We start from the raw sequence: 16,632 nt of genomic DNA on the forward strand, positions 1-16,632 counted from the left end.
TTTAAAGACAAAATGCCATTATTTTGTTATTGATTTTTTTTTATACACAAAATCCCAGATTTACACATGAAATCTAAGATATTACACAAAAATCCAAAATTATCCATAAAAATCCTGGATTTATATGAAATCTTAGATTTTAAACAGTTTTAATGATAGTTTTTATCATGAACACAATTACACTGAAACTCGATTAAAATCCATATAAAACATTGTTTTGTTCTACAAATATATATCTGGTTCATTTCTTCCAAACCATTTTCAATTGAATTCTCTTATTACTTTGTTCTTTCACATGTCCGATTTGAAGTGTTTGGAATAAGCAGTTTATATCTTATAATGTTTGTATCAGCCCTTCACGGATATGGGCGTGGCTGTTTGATGAAGGGTGTGTTGTGAGACACGAGACGCCTGTTGGTCATGTAAATGCTCCATGATCTTCCGTGACCTTGACATTTGTTGCAGATATTTCTGTAACTCGACGGTGTTTGGGTGTCCGTTAGATAGCCGAGATACCGAGTTACTCCTCGGTGTAGGAACAAGGCCCTTTCTTGTCTGAAATGATAAACAAATAAATAATTGAATTAGTAACATTTTACAGTGTTAACTATGATAGTGACTTGCCAATATCACCTGTTGCCAGGCCGGTCCGTTGTTCTAGACATATGGTTTGTCATACTGTTATAATATATAAAATATGCTCTTAAAGTGTTCTTTACATGTAGATTCTGACTTTGTTAAGTCAAATTTACCATACCGGTTAAATGAAACATTGATTAAGGTTCTGACAATTTATATGTCAAATTCGAGATACCAGTAAAATGTAACATTGATTAAGATTCTTATATTGTTATGTCAAATTTACCATAATTTATCAAGAAAAAATAACGGAACGTTGATGAAAATGCTGTTAAAAGGCATAAATTTGTGTCAGTTTTCCATTGTTAAAATTGACTTATTTAATTAGAATCACTACAATAGGGCAAATATACAAACATGCTACATAGGTATCAATTAATGCTGTCACCCCCATTATTTGTATATGAAAATTACAGGACCGAAATTCATTGTTGAACGTAAATTGAAATTTTAAACTGTCATTATGATTTTATTGATCAGATTTCATGATGTGTTTGAATTGATCCAAAATCTTTGTGCCGATATACAGTTTATATAGACATTCGATGAAATGACTTGTGATAAATATAGAAAATGATTTCAGTATCGGTTTTCAGTAATTCAGTTATAGATCAATACGAGCTCTCATTAGAGGACGGTTTGAAATTTTAGTGACATTATAATTATTGCCGAAAACAAATCATGAAGGCTAGATAGAAGTTACATTGAATATGATATCTGTTATATATAAATGTTTCTTTTGTAAAGAAATGTTATTAATTGTCAAATTAAGTAGCGGTATTTGACAGCTTCTATCCTACTTTATTTGATGGAGGACTTTTAAGTACAGACAAATTTAGTATCTCAATGATCTGGGGAAAAAAATCTGTGCAACTTTAAATTGATATATATACTTAAAAAAAAATTAGCAAACTACTTAAAAAAATTTAACAAACTTTATATTAAAGAGATTCCCACGTTTATAAGTTTAATCTTCATTGGGCAGTTTTGATGTTTATAATTATTATCTATATATATGATTACTGCAAATTTTAATGAAAAACAGCTATTAAATGTGTCGTTGACAAAAAATGTATTTTAACCTAATATCATTATTAATATATGCAACTGAAATGCAAAGTTATGCACATATATAAAATACGAAATGTTACTTCAAAAGAACAAACTTTCATATCATTAATCATACATCAAAATTTTTGTTGAAAATTTGTAATCTGCTTTACATGAACTAACAACATTTCCCTTTATAATGTTTACCCAAATTCATTCATTGAATTTTATTAAAATATTTTATTTTTAACTGAATTCCATCAAATAAATACAGTACAATCTATGACAAGCTGCTTTCTGTAGAGCAGAACTGGTAACCTCTTTACAACATCCACGGTATAAATTATTCCCAAAAAACACTTTTTCATTATATTTAACCTTTGTATAGCAATAACCTTTAACCTTTGTTAAGCAATATGACCTCTTTACAACAACATTGTCAGTTTGATAATGTCCCACAGTAATAATTTTTTCTCAATAAATTTAACCTTTGTAGAACAACAGCTCTTGGCAACAACCAAAATCTTTGTTGTCACAACAAAGGTGGTTGTTATGTAGAGGTTATACTGTAATATTGTTACATTATATATTTCTTTTTTATATATCATGCAGTGAAACAGTGAAAAACAAATCATTGAACTATGTTAGGATCATAAATTTTCAAGAGCTGCTAAATCCTTTTTTAAGTGGACCACTATCAGTGTTTACGTAGTACAAAATGCCATCTGTGCATTATTAATGTGAAAAAAAAATTAAGTGCATTTTGTCAATGTAAGTGCAAATTGCTTTTCAAGTACTTTTCAAAACATAGAATTATGATCTTAGAGTTTATTTCTGTATTGCTTGATATGGAATGTTTTAGACTAAAAGCTGTTTATTCCAGTTACAGCAGATCTATAGTGTAAGCAACTAAATATTTGTGTAGAAGCAATAGTTATTAACCCTTACCTCTCTTAATATAATAAATGGACTTGCGCATCTTACAATCTAGACAAAACCATTCTCTATTTTTAGGGAAATTTTCAAAAATATATACTACTAGCAAAAAAAAAAAAAAGCACAGTCACCATGAATTCAGACATCCATGCCGGCTGAACTTGGTCTGCTCTGGTCGCCTGGCCACCAGCAAGCTAATGGTTTATATTGTAACTTTTAAATGCCCAGTTATTGTTTGTTATGAATGTTGACAATGTAAAGTAGCAAAATTAATCGAACTTTATTTATTTACTTACTACCTTGTATCAGAATTGAAGCGTGAGTTGTTGAAATATTTGAGTATTGATTAGGACGGAAGGACCTCTTTCCTTTTATCTTTGACAAATACCAAAATTTAACTGTGCCACGCTGTAGGCGCTAAAATCAATCGGTATTACATCAGAGAAGTGTGATATATTTACTGACTGCTGTCACTTTCAACAGTCGTAATCACTTAATTAAAATATAAAAGTGTCATGTCAATAGCCGTGAATGTATTTAGTAAGATATAAGTACATTTATGTACGTGTTCTCACTGATAAAATGTGTCGAGAGTCTTAATAGGTAAGTGTTAGAGACAAAAAAAACGCAATAAAAATACAAAATAAAGTGGACAAAATACATATTTTTTTATCTATGATTCTAGAAATAGTCTATCATTTTATACTGCTACTGTAGTTGATAGCTGTCTTGATTGAAAATTTAGTTACATTTCAAACAATTTAATTTAGTTTGGAAAAAATACAACAATTCTGATTTATGGTTATGACTTCCTGTCTGTCATTTTAAACAGCGTCTGTAGTTTATAAAATTTTAATGTCCTTATTGAAAATTTAGTTTAATTTCAAACTATTTCATGTCGTTGTTTTGTTTTTCTTCACTCTAATAAAATTTGGGATTTGGGATTTTAGTGGTGTTTTGCTCAAAGTTTGGATGTTTGTTTAGATGAAATTCCAAGTATGAAAATATTGTTCTTATCTGGAGATTTGTGAAATAAATACATACTATTTAAGAGGCTCTATGTTAACTGAGATGGTCAATTTAAAAAAATCTTTGTGTTATTTTATTAATTTTTAGAAAGTATTTTAGTTTTAAACAAAGAAGCTGTGGACGTAAATCAAGCTGTTGCAAAATGCTCAGATTGCAAAATGTCAAATCAGCTTAATTTGTTTATCTATACCAGTAATGAGCGGTATAGACGGAAAATCTGAAAATCTTTTTTTCAAGTGCAACAATTGATCAGAATGTTGTTTGTGATTGAAGAAAATGTAAGCTACTTACATGACCATTTTCATCTTTGTACGCAACTCTTTCAGTAACATTCATTGACAAGAATTCTTTGATAATTTCATCTTTTTCCTGCGGCCTTGGTGAATTTCCATATTTCATAGCCTGTTCATTTTCATATTTCTTCAAACGTAGAGCACTAAATATGTCTGCCAGTGCCTTTGTTTTTTGTTCCTGGTTCACCATGTTGCTATAAATAGATTTCCATTCGTTGACTCCTGTTGTGATCTTATGAGGATTGTTTCGCACTTCGCTTGGCGAGATTTGTAACGGGGGTAAAACGGAAGTTTTTTTGGGGCGCACTGGTCTTGACATATGTAAAAATTGGTTGGATTTTAGGTTCAGTCTGGGAACTGAACCTTTTCCTTCGAAGTTTTTTGACTCGCGATTAGCTTCCGATCTGTTCGTGTCTATTTGACTTATTGTAAGAAGCGATCCATGATTTTCATCAGCAAATGTCACTTTTTTCACACCTTTCTTAGACTTATTTGTGTCAATTGCCGTGTCCATTCTCTGAGGATCGTAAATACTGGGAATTTTCATACTTTCTGCTAGCAGAGCACGTGCAGCGTTTATGCCAGGCAGAGGTTCAAGACCAGAAAACGGTCTTTGTTTCTCAGATGTAGCTTGTAAGAATTTCCCAGAATCCCATTCAGATCTTTTTGAACTCGCGGAATGAATCACTGGTAACTTCAACAGATCTTTTTCTTTCTTCATCTTATCAGCATGTTCTTTCCGGTCTTTCCATTTCTTGTCGGTTGCACCAGACTTAAAACTTCCGCCACTGCTGTTGCTGCCAGCAGCCAAGTTTGGTGCACGATAAAATTTCCGCGGTGTTAGAGTCACGCTCGTGTTTGAAGACAGATCCATGGATGAGGCTATTGACATTCTGTCAGTGCTATGTAAGCTAGAGAGATTATGACTAAGTCTTTCCTTATCATAGTTGTAAGCCCTCATTGTAGAACGTAAATCCGCCTGCAGCCGATTCGTGGTGTTGTTACGTAATAAATGGTCGTACATGTTGGCCTGAAACATTACATATAAATTTTGCTGAAGTTATATTTCTTTGAAGTGAATTAATTTTCTTCACTTATCGTCAAAAGTAAAAAAATTAATATAAGTTTCAGAGGGTGACTGTTTATAATATAATTTTCATTTTGTTATTCATGTCAAGAAAATATTATTCCACACGTGTTTTAACTTGTGAAGTGTTGTTTTACACTCCTAATTACAGACTTTAAGTTATAAACTCCTAAAGTAATATAAGAGTATAAATTATATTTATTTTAAAAAATTGTTTCCTTGTACATTTGTACATCTTCCCTTTTGTAGGTCATTTCAAGATATTTGTGATAATATATCAATATATTGTTTACATGACGGTTTAACTTAAAGATTAAGTCCAAAATTTATATCAAATATTTACATCAATTTTTTAGGTGTTTTTTTTTTTTTTCATGTAAATAAAGATTTCCTTAAATTTTATATCTTTGAAAATTTAGAAAGCTAATTTGTATTAGCATTTCTAGTGAAAAAATAAATGTATTGTAATGTAGAAACTAAAATGTAAATGCAAAAGTAGTTTTATAGAAATATGCTGAAAAAGATACTTAAAACTGTCATATTTTGCAGAAAGAATTTTAAGCTAAACATACATTATACTGGATTTTTTTTTTTTACAAAAGTTTGATTTTTTTAAATTTAATTATTTATCCAGTTCAGGTTTAAGATACTTTTTGACCTGGCATATACATGTCTTGTTTCCAAAATGTTTAAATTTAAATTTACATTACCTCTCCATGATGTTTTATATAAAATCCTTGAAATTTCACAATTAACGAAAAGAAAAGAAATAACTTTATGTTCGATATCAACTGTTTCTCGTCAGTTTCAAAAATCAATGTGTTTACTCTGTCTCCGTGTCTAGGCTTCAAGGTGAAAACGAAATTTTTGATAAATCATTGTTTTGAAGAATGGCCGATGACAAGTTAAGCGATAGTTTTGAAGTTTGTCCAATATCAGACCTTGCTGTTACTTTCAGCTAGGAGTTTTAAAAGTGGTTTGTCCGATGTGTAAATCTGTTCAACTTGAGAGGTTTATCTTTTAAGTGAATTTATATTAAAAGGGAATGTTTACATTTCTTTTGACAAGAAGTACAATTGTTCTGTATAGACATTGTTATTTCTATGTTTGTATACGCTGCAGAAAGCATTAATGTATAAGTAGACATTTAATATCTGTATTTGTTCTGTACTTTCCCATTTAATGCTTATCTAATTTATTAAGATTTCAATTAAATGGAAATGTTTTCATAAACATAATTCTCTGATGAACTGCTGACTGATCATTATTGTTCTGATTTAATATTCTGTCAATTTCGTTTGCCGTAATGAGTTTCTAAAATATAATTGATTTCCTTTAGAATAAAATTTAACTAGACCAGGTATTTCTATTAAAAATAACACGTCAAACATTATATTTTAAGAGAGTAATTTACATTTATTTGATCTTCTTCAAAATTCAATTTAATCAGACTATTTGTTATTTTAACTATTTATATATTTTATATACCACATAAATTTTCAAGCTTGTCACACAATCTTTTTAGTGTTTCTAAATGAAGTATCGACTGTAATAGAAACATATTTACCATCTGATAAATTATCCTGATTTGTGAGATGAAAGTTACGGTTTTTATCTCTAGCCTGGCATATTGTTTTTCCTGCACTCGGCACCTCACAGCTTCACGGCTGATAAGACTGATTAAACTGGTAAAGTACGGTAATCGTGTCACAAATTTAACCTTTCATTAAAGATCAAAAATCTTTATTGATCCGATTAAAATATCTAAATGTCGTGTCTATTCCAGGTTTTATATCCACTCGCTCCTGTATTTAATACAATTGATTAACTGGTGCATTTAAGTCGGGGAAGAAGTAAAAAAAAAACGTCATGACATAATCCTCTCTCATTGAAAAGTAATTAAAGCCCAGATAAAGTACCTCAATCTTTGATAAGAGTAGATTTTTTATTATGATTACTGTGAATCCAATAACAATGTTACAGACTAAAATGTTTTGAGTGAAGGCGCTATATTAATTGTCAAGCAACTTTAATGAAAGAACATGGATTTCTTTTTCTATGTCATAGAATAGATCATTAATCATTAATCATAATTAATCATTAATTTAATATAAGGGGGAAGGAAATGTGTAAGCAGTCTTGCTCAATAAATAGAGCTGAGACGAGTTTACATCAGGTGGTGGTGTTGGTAGTTTTTTAATCACTCTGGATCACGACAGTATTAGCCACATTGAATTCACCAGAGCACAGGCCAGCCACTGCATCTTTACACCAGACCTAGGTTGTCACCTTTAAGACCCATAATGCATCTACCTTTACATCAAATGACATTGTTCTCATGTACCCAATAAAAGACTGAACAGTATATTCCAAGGGTCCCTGGTTTGAGTCTCAATCAGACTGTATATTTTTCCCGCCCCGTGGCATTTTACCATTTTACAAGGAAACAGTATTAAATTGGGGGACTCAGCGTAATAAAGGTTATGATCATAAACAACAATCTCCTTGTCCGTTACTAAAGGAAAATATTTACATAGAGATTTGTTTAAATGATTAAAGGGTATGTGTTATTTAAAACTATTTAGATAATCTAATAATCTATTGGTCTGATGAAAGTTTAACTCTTTATCGTTACATTGTACTATGGTCATTGGTCAATGGTCAGATTTCTACCTCTCAATGTTACATATTATGAAACTGGTAATTGGGTTAGTTTGAATAGTGTATATGTGATAAAACTTAAATTGCTATCAAACTCAGGCTTTATGCTTTTTTTTGACAATTTTTCAAAACAAAACAAAAAACAACATTTGCTTCAGATTTCTTGCATAAATTTGTATGTTATTAAAAAATATAATTCCGAAATTGATAATAATTCAAAGTCCTGTTTTGCTTTTACTACTACTTTACAATAAAATGTTTGACTTCACTTAGAATAGAAAATTACTGGTAAAGATATATAAGCATAAAAAGCCATCTCCTTTATGTTCTTTTTAAAAATATCAATAGTTTGTATTTTGATACAGTTGTGGAGATGCTAATGGACTTTTGAGGTCAATTATAATAGAAAAGAATAAATGCTGGTAGAGGAATATTATAGAAAGGAAATGCTTTTATAAACTATCATAGAACGGCCATGAAGGTTTAAAATATTAACAGAAACAATAATTTCCATTATTGAGGTGAATCAATATGAACAATGGTATACATTGATTTTCTCCAGTAACTTGCTTTGATTTAAATTGCCTTGTTTCAGTCCAGAAAGCAAAATTTAAAAGCATTTTTTTTTTTTTTTTTTTTTTGATAAATGAATTCCTATTTTTTTTTTTTTTTTTTGTGGGTTTTGAATTTGTGTGTTAAAACCTTTGAATCATAAGATTTCTGCTCCTATCTAGCTGATTTTTAGGAATTATAGTTATGAAATTAAAAAAAATCTCCTTCACAGATTTAAATACATTTTCATGGCCAACCATCCATGACTACTGCAGATTCCTACCCTTTCATTGCCCTGCTTCTGAAAGGTATTGTGACCTAAGTTCTTGATAAAAAGAAAACATCAGAGTTCTGCAGGTGTTATGGTTCTTAATTGGTACTTACATTGTGGGAATACAAAATGTTCATTTTTAAAATGACACCTGGTTGACATGTGAACGGCTGATAATATATTCCACAGACGTAATACTTGAAGGAATCAGACGTAACACTTGAAGGAATCAAAGCTTACATGATTTTTCACCCTCTATCCTATAATCTCTATATTTACTCAGACAAGATTTAAAGTACATAAAGCTGTGAGAGTTTTAATATTTTAAGTCTGCTATAGGTGTATATTGATGTACATTAAAACAAGTTTACCCTACAATTTGTAATATGTTCAGTTTTGTTTAAGAGGATTACTAGGTCAGTTGGACAGATTAATATATAATATTGATTTAAAAAAAAAAAATGTACAAAAAATAATACATAGTATTTTCTGTTTTTAAAAAAACCTTGTCATTGAGTTGTTAATGAAGAAATGTTGTTTGTCCACTCATCTAATGCTATTTTCTATGATTTTTTAAGATTGAACCATTGTTATGATACTTATCAATGGCTATACATAATTGAAAACCAAAAATAACTTATTTTAGTAGTATGGAAGGATAGGTCCATATATTCTTGTTATATGTTAGTCTGTAGTCAGAAAACTTTACTAAGTTTGTTTTATTTATAGCTGCTGTTCTATGGGCTGTCACTAGTCTCATTCCCAATTATAAAGTAGTATCCCTTTCCCAATTATTGACAAAAATTTACAGTCATGTCAAAGATGGTAATTGTTGTAAGACTGTTCACTGATTTCATTGACAGATATGCACAAAGTTTATTATATATATTTAGAACATAATCTTGTCCACCAAAGAGGCTTTCCAGGATAACTAACCAGTAATGATCAATTTCTCTGCAAGTGACTACGATATTTTGTATTGCAATCCCAGTGATTTATAAATAAGTGGTAAAGACAAATGACCATTACACTCAGAGGTGTACAAGAACAATTGTCACTAAAAATGTTGCCAATGATCAAACTAGGGACACCTGGTTTACAAATCAGATGCTATCTCTAATAAGCTAAAAGTGCAAACTTAAAAAATGGGGGAAAAATAATATAGGGAACAAGAAGAGCAAGCTGCTTTGTGCAGATATATACTGGTTGCATAGGTACATATACTTTATATCCAGTACATTGTATTTGATGGGGAATGGTTGTAACAAATTCATTTCATCAATTTCAACCATTTTATATCAACAAGTCAGAGTTAAATAAAGTTATTTTTCTTTGAAACAACTGATATTATTTGACACAATATCAATGTAATATTACGAGTACTTTTTATCATTTCAGGGACAATGCAACATCTTCCGATACGACCCCACCGTCTTCCCCTCAGCCTACCCGTCGGTCAGAGAGACCCAGTGATACAAATGTCTTCTCCAGACTGACCAGTAGTACTGCGGGAATATCTGATAATAACAGTAAAAGGTATGTCTATGATTTATTCTTGTGCTGCATTCCTTGAGATGAGTGATGGATTTGAAAAAAAATTTTTAGAAAATAATTATATATTTTTAAGAAACGTATAAATATTATCAATCAATATAACACTTTACATGCTTTATTTCAAAATATCAGAATTTTGAAGCACTATACAATATATATTTGTTCACTACACTATACTTCTGTTATTATTGAAATATAACTGCTATTTTTGGATTTTTTGACACATTTTAGAAAATTATATATTCTTAGGTTTATTACGATTATCTTACATAACTTCTAGATGTAGGGTTTTACAAAATTGAAAATAAGTCATTTACAGGTACAAAATCTGCCTAGGACTTAGAGAACCTGTCATATGGCCATATCTATGTTATTATAACATGAAGAAGCTATATTGTATTTTGTTAAATGTAAAACTATGTAAATGTCACAATTATCTAATGAAAAGCGACATTATAAACATGCATTATAATAAACTGTATTATAATGATGTCACATGACAAAAATATACTGTTTAACACTAAACCTGCTGACCAGACTCTATACTAGGGGCTATGGTGGTAGACATTGTTCCCTTTTGGTTTCAGCTGGTTGTGGGCTAAAGTACATGTAGGTAATATAAAATCATCAGTCAGTATTTTCCAAATATGAATTCATTAGGGTATGTAGTCGTTGACCAACTCCAATCTTTACTACTCTACCAAAACAAACAAAATTAGAGAAACCTCATAATATGTTTCATGGAGGATAAAAAATTGTTAAAAGTTTTGATAATTGAGTTGTAGGATGTCATAAACTCTAGGTTATACTGTAATAATGCATTGGTATATTTGTATATATTTACAGAGGATATGTTGTACCAGCTAGTGCCAGGATAAACACCAAACAAACAGGTCCACTTACATGTACACATACCGCTGAAGGTCATTCTAAAGCTGTTCTATCTGTTACAGCAACAGAAGATTTGTTATTTACCAGTAGTAAAGGTGAGTAATAGACTCTTGTTTCAACTTGAATCCCCTTGTGGCTAAGGGTTTGCCTTTAAGAGGTACTGGAATTGCAGTCACCATTTATCCCTGCATTATCATAAGAGGGGACTAAATGGGTTTAAATTACTGAAGATTGTTCATCTCTTAGCTCCAGCAGGTGAGGTGGTCTTGACACCTGAAGTTCCTTTAAGTTTGAAATCCCCGAGGTCAGCCAATATCAACTTTCCTGTTTCGGCGCCATATGATGTTAATTGTCTTGGTGCACTGTAAAAACAAACAAAAGTAACCTTTAACATGATGTTACCAAATATGATTAGCCTTGGCGACCAGTATAGAGCCAGTTTTGCACAGTCTGTTCAGGAAATGTAATGCAGGGCAAATCCATTACAACAATTAAGCAGGTCACGGGTTAATATATGTTAGGGAGGGAATATGAGTGCTTTGTTAACAAAATCATTTTGTCCTTACTGCTGTGGTATGAATAAAACAATGAGACTTTAGCCAGAGCTCTTGTGCTCACTCATCATCTGTCATTTGTGTGTCTATTCATGCACAATTTGGTTTGTAAACAACATATTCTTAAACCTCTTCTAAACCAGTTAGAGATTTCATAAGAATGTTCTTATATCAAATCCTTTCATAGAAATGTATTCCATGTAGAACTATGATTGCCATGGTAACAATAAGGAAAACCTTGAGCAATCTGTTTGTCTGATTGGAAATTAAAAATTAAAATAACAGTCTATAGTAGTTGAGAAATATTTAACAGAGTTGACTGATCTTTTACAATTAAAAAAATACATAATGATGATTCTTGTTTTAATATTTTAGATCGTACGGGTCGATGTTGGGATTTGACAGAGGGAAGAGAGATCGTAACATTTAGCCGTCATCTGAATAATGTTAATGTGATAAAATATAGTCCTGAACAGCGCCTTGTATTTACTGTGTCACAATCGTATATCTGTGTGTGGGACGTGAGACAATTTACCAGAAACTGTATCAAAACTTTAAGGTAAAAAGAAATTGTGTGTGTGAAAAAGATACAAGGTCAGCTCAAAGATGTTTTAATATCATACCTTTTATTTTTCATTAAAGGCACAGAGTGTCTCATAAATCAATAATTTTATTTTTAGAAAGATTAAAAATATGTTTAATAATTTTGTAATTATGGATTTAGAGTTGGATGTTAAGCAACGGAAGAAAGTAGCACTGAACATACAGTAATGTGCTGTAAATGTAGCAAAATGTAAAAAAAGTAGTATCTTGACTTCCATGTTGATTTGCATCTGTTAGACTAATATATAAGGCTAAATAAAAGTGAAAATATAGAGATTCTAGTTCTTAAAAGTAGTCTGAATTCTGTTCAGGTTAGTTTGTTTTAAACATATTTCATTCAGCTTGATTGTTGAGAAAGGATGAAGCTTATTTGAGGCACTGTAAGTATGTTCCCTGGAACTAACCTGTACTGGTGTCATATGAGGAACCATGGTTTTGAGCCCAGTTGCTTTTGAACCCAAGATCATGAAATGATAGTGAGTAACCACTGTTGTCCCTTTATATAGATTTGTTAAAAGTAACACAATATGATTGCAATATATTTCAGTTCATCTGGGTTAACACAAGAAGAGCAGGTAACTAGTGAGACACGTCAGATTGATCTACCTAGCGGGGAACATCATATAAATGATATAGCTCTAAATAATAGTGGTCTTCTGCTCTACAGTGCTTCCGGCAACGTTGTCAGAGTCTGGGATCTGAGAAGGTATGTCATTGTTGGATTATTTGAATGAGTGGTAGAAATAGATAGATTTTATCCTGAATTTGGTTCAAAAGAAAAAATATTTTAATTGCTTGCATTAATGCTATGTCTATACTATAGGTTAATAATAGGTTATTTTGAATCCAGTAAATTCTACAAACCAGTAGATAGTGAGTTTTTAATAAAGGGTGTGATGATTTGATGAAAGGAAACATGTCAAACAGACTAGAATTACTGTTAAGAACTGAATGTTGTTGCAGAATGGCACTTCAATGAATCAAATAAGAATGAGTCGAACAAGCATCACCAGAACAAAAGTTTTGCTTTATTCAGTCAATTTGTTCAAAGGAGAGGTTATTACAACATTAAGGTGTCAGTGTGACTGGGTGGTTAAGGTCACTGTGAGATTGAATGACTTGCTGCCCTTCACAGCTGTAAGGACAAATCATGCCAGAAACTTTAGATTCTTTCATATAAGGAAGTATTCTAGCTGGCTGATGTAAAGATCAATGGTTCTACTCAGGTGCATTGTTGTGCCTGAAATAATGCACTATGGTGAATTAACAGTAAGAATACCTCCCATTGTCCTATGTGAAATTTACATTACAAAAATAATGAGGAGTAATAATAAAGGATACAGTGTAACAGTATATATATATATATTATTTTGGTACATTTGTATATTTGCAGGTTTGCAGCTGTTGGCAAGTTAAGTGGAGGTCACCAGGCGGCTATTATGACTATGGGTGTTGACAAACAAGATCAAAATGATATTGTTGTGACAGGCTCAAAAGATCATTATATCAAAGTATGTTACTGTTATAATGTACTTGTGTGCCCCAAATATAGAGTAAATGTATTGTTCCCCTTCCCAATTCCTACCACAAAAAAAATTGCTATTTACCCACATAAATCAGTGCCACCAAGATGTTTTTATTGCCAAACCAAAAAAAAAATGTCTGTCAATGAGAATTGCATCTGTTTATTTGTCTTATATATTGTAAATTTACAAACTGGAATGTATATATAAAAATCAATCTTTTATTCTAAACTTAGAGCAGTTGCTAAGTATTCCTGAAATCTATACATGTATACTTTGGATAAATATGTAATGTTCATTAAAAAAAATTTACCTGCATCACAACCCAAGAAGAAAGATCAAATTTTCTTTAAAATCAATTTTTTTTTAAGTACATTGAGAGTATGAGAAATATGTAAAATATTAACAATCAATATTATATTATAGCTTAAATCCCTGCTATGTGCAAAATATGACAATTACATCCCTTTACTTAGGAAATACATCTTGATCTGAATTGATTTGTAGTACATAGTACATGTATAATACAGTACAGCGTGGAGTTGAGAAGGCTCTAGGCTTACAATCTGATTTTCTCATAAATTTAACAAATTTTAGATAACTTATGTGGGCTTTTTATGTCATATGCTACATTAGATTACATTTGAAATATTATTTGTAAATTTTCATGAAAATTAGTTTGAATATGGAGGTGTAAAGATAGGTAAAATAAAGGGGAAAAATCATGTTACACATATTATGATCCAGCTACTCTGTGTGATGGCATATATGCCCTTGTCTGTCCGTACTGCTGCCATGTTTGTTTGCAAGACAGACAAAACAGTGGAATTTGAGGCTTTCGGGTTCTAAGGACATATTTACTTATATTCTTAATTTACTACAATTAAGTATATTATTTGAACAATATATGTAACAACCATCATTAGAAAATAGATATCTAAACTAAGGAAACATCTTTCAGGAATTTGATATAACATTAGTAACTGTACATTATAAAGAATGTATTCTTTGAATTTTAATTCAACTTTTCTGTATAAATGTTTGTAGGTATTTGAAGTGATGTCAGAAGGTGCTGGTGTTTTAACCCCCAAGTATAATCTAGAACCACCACATTATGATGGTATACAGTCATTAGCCATCCAGGGTAACACATTGTTCAGTGGTTCAAGAGATACATGTATCAAGAAATGGGATCTCAGTTCTCATAGTTTAGTACAGGTAATGAATAAATTAATCTGTAATATTTTATGGTCACAATTAAACCTATGTCATACAGACATCTGTAACTATTACAATATTTTAAAGTGACATTATGCCTATCAAAGGGTATATAGTGAGTGAACAAGTGAAAATTAAATTAAGTTTACATTTTGCCATAATTCTTTTCAATTCTGTAATTTATTTTGCATGAACGATAAGGAAATTTCTATAAATATCTATCGGACATTACCTTTTAACATTCAATTTAGGAAAAAGCTGTGATTATCCCAGTGTTGCCTTTTTATATTTTTGGCAAATTTAAATTTTATCCTAAACATAGTAACTGTTCATCAATCACCATTACAACAGTCAATCTTTTGTAATATATAATCTGTTCAGCTCAACTTGACAATGAAAAAAATGAGCACTTTAAATTCATTCCAATGTTAGATTTCACAATGAATATTAAATCTGTAGTGTAAAGCCTTTTGGTCACAACAAAAATCTTTGTCTTGCAAAGGTACAGAGAATTTTTATTTTTTACATTTTCTAAACGTAGTGTTTAGAGATCACTTTGTTTCCAGATTTTTATACTTCACAACAGCAGGTGTCAAGTGCCGTGTGGCAGCTGTAAAAAGTTGCCCCGTACTTCACTTCAGTGTTGTTATATTTTTCTGGTCAATTGGGATCAATGAGACCAGCACTATTAAGTGTTGAAAATTGAGTACCGTTCAAGCCGGTACTAGGGGGCATGAGGGATGTTGCACTTATTCATTATCCCTCATGTACAGACTCAATCAAACCGAGTCTGCAATTCTTATGTAATTTTGTTGCTATTAATGCTTCCGAGGGATCACTTTGTTTCCAGATTTTGATAAATTTTGTGATGTCTAATTTTCCATCATGTTATTTTCTCCAACATTGATTTAATCTGTGTAATTAAAACAACCATTTAATGTTATAAGAATTAAATTTTATGATGACGGGGGCAGTTTTACTGTGATTTACATATTACACTGATTAAGGATTAATTAGATTGAAGCCTTTGAATTTAGCATCATGTATAGATTAACTAAATTGAAGCTTAGACTTTAATATCCTATATCATGTGTTAAATATAATTTTACAGGTATTTTACATTGTTTAATCAATTTAGCAGAATTCGCACACACACAAAAACTGTAAATATAATTTCAGTCTGTCAATGCAGCTCATAGAGACTGGATTTGTGCCATGGATTTTATGAAAGGGACCAACACGTTGCTGAGCGGGTGTCGGGCCGGCTACCTCAAACTGTGGAATGTAGACACTTGTGCACAAATTGCTGAAATCAAAGCCCACACAAGTCCAATAAATGCCATAGCAACTAACTCTTCTGCCATATTTACTGCCTCAAAGTAAGTACATTTTATGTATGCAGTTGTTATATTGGAATTTAAAGGTTTTTATCACCTAATTATTATTCTTAAAGTTACTATTTCTACATATTTTGACATGTTTAAAGTGCATTTTTAGGACTAGGTTAAATCACAGTTCTTTTTATTCTGATCTCCTTTCTTTGACTATTCAGAGAAAAGGGAGACAAAATACTTCCAATTCTACTGTACTCAACAGGGGTCAACATCGGCGTCACAGTTTGGTTGAGTTTTTACAAGCAAGTTTTATCTCCAAAACTGCTAAAGGAAATGGGTTGGAACTTATTTGAGAACATAATAGAAGGTCACTGTCATAGATTTTGACATAATTATGGCCCTTTTTAACTTAAAAAATTCTACATGATCCAGCCCTT

General features: G+C 31.1%; 2 protein-coding genes across 2 annotated transcripts in view; one reads left to right on the top strand and one right to left on the bottom strand.

The window, feature by feature from the left end:
* Positions 1-16,632, top strand: part of LOC132754201 (kinesin-like protein KIF21B) — a 75,861-nt gene that overhangs the window by 51,407 nt on the left and 7,822 nt on the right. The window contains 7 exon segments of the mRNA XM_060744796.1: positions 9,917-10,054; positions 10,919-11,058; positions 11,893-12,076; positions 12,668-12,826; positions 13,514-13,631; positions 14,691-14,861; positions 16,041-16,240. Of these exon segments, the coding sequence (XP_060600779.1) occupies positions 9,917-10,054; positions 10,919-11,058; positions 11,893-12,076; positions 12,668-12,826; positions 13,514-13,631; positions 14,691-14,861; positions 16,041-16,240 (1,110 nt within the window).
* On the bottom strand, positions 45-6,910 carry LOC132754207 (uncharacterized). The gene is made up of 3 exons (XM_060744800.1): positions 6,602-6,910; positions 3,946-4,977; positions 45-555 (listed from the first exon to the last, which is right to left on the bottom strand). Exons 1-3 carry the CDS (start codon positions 6,602-6,604, stop codon positions 349-351), a joined length of 1,242 nt encoding a protein of 413 aa, XP_060600783.1. The 5' UTR covers positions 6,605-6,910; the 3' UTR covers positions 45-348.

The sequence above is a fragment of the Ruditapes philippinarum genome, unplaced genomic scaffold (genome assembly GCF_026571515.1).
Source record: "Ruditapes philippinarum isolate M1 unplaced genomic scaffold, ASM2657151v2 ctg2024_1_1_1_1, whole genome shotgun sequence".
Taxonomy (NCBI): Eukaryota; Metazoa; Mollusca; class Bivalvia; order Venerida; family Veneridae; genus Ruditapes; species Ruditapes philippinarum.

What these genes read in the sequence shown, in the direction of transcription:
- LOC132754207 (XM_060744800.1), bottom strand. An exon ending in ACAAAGATGAAAATGGTCAT is followed by an intron (nt 556 to 3,945) that starts GTAAGTAGCTTA and finishes TTATCATTTCAG; the next exon opens with ACAAGAAAGGGCCTTGTTCC.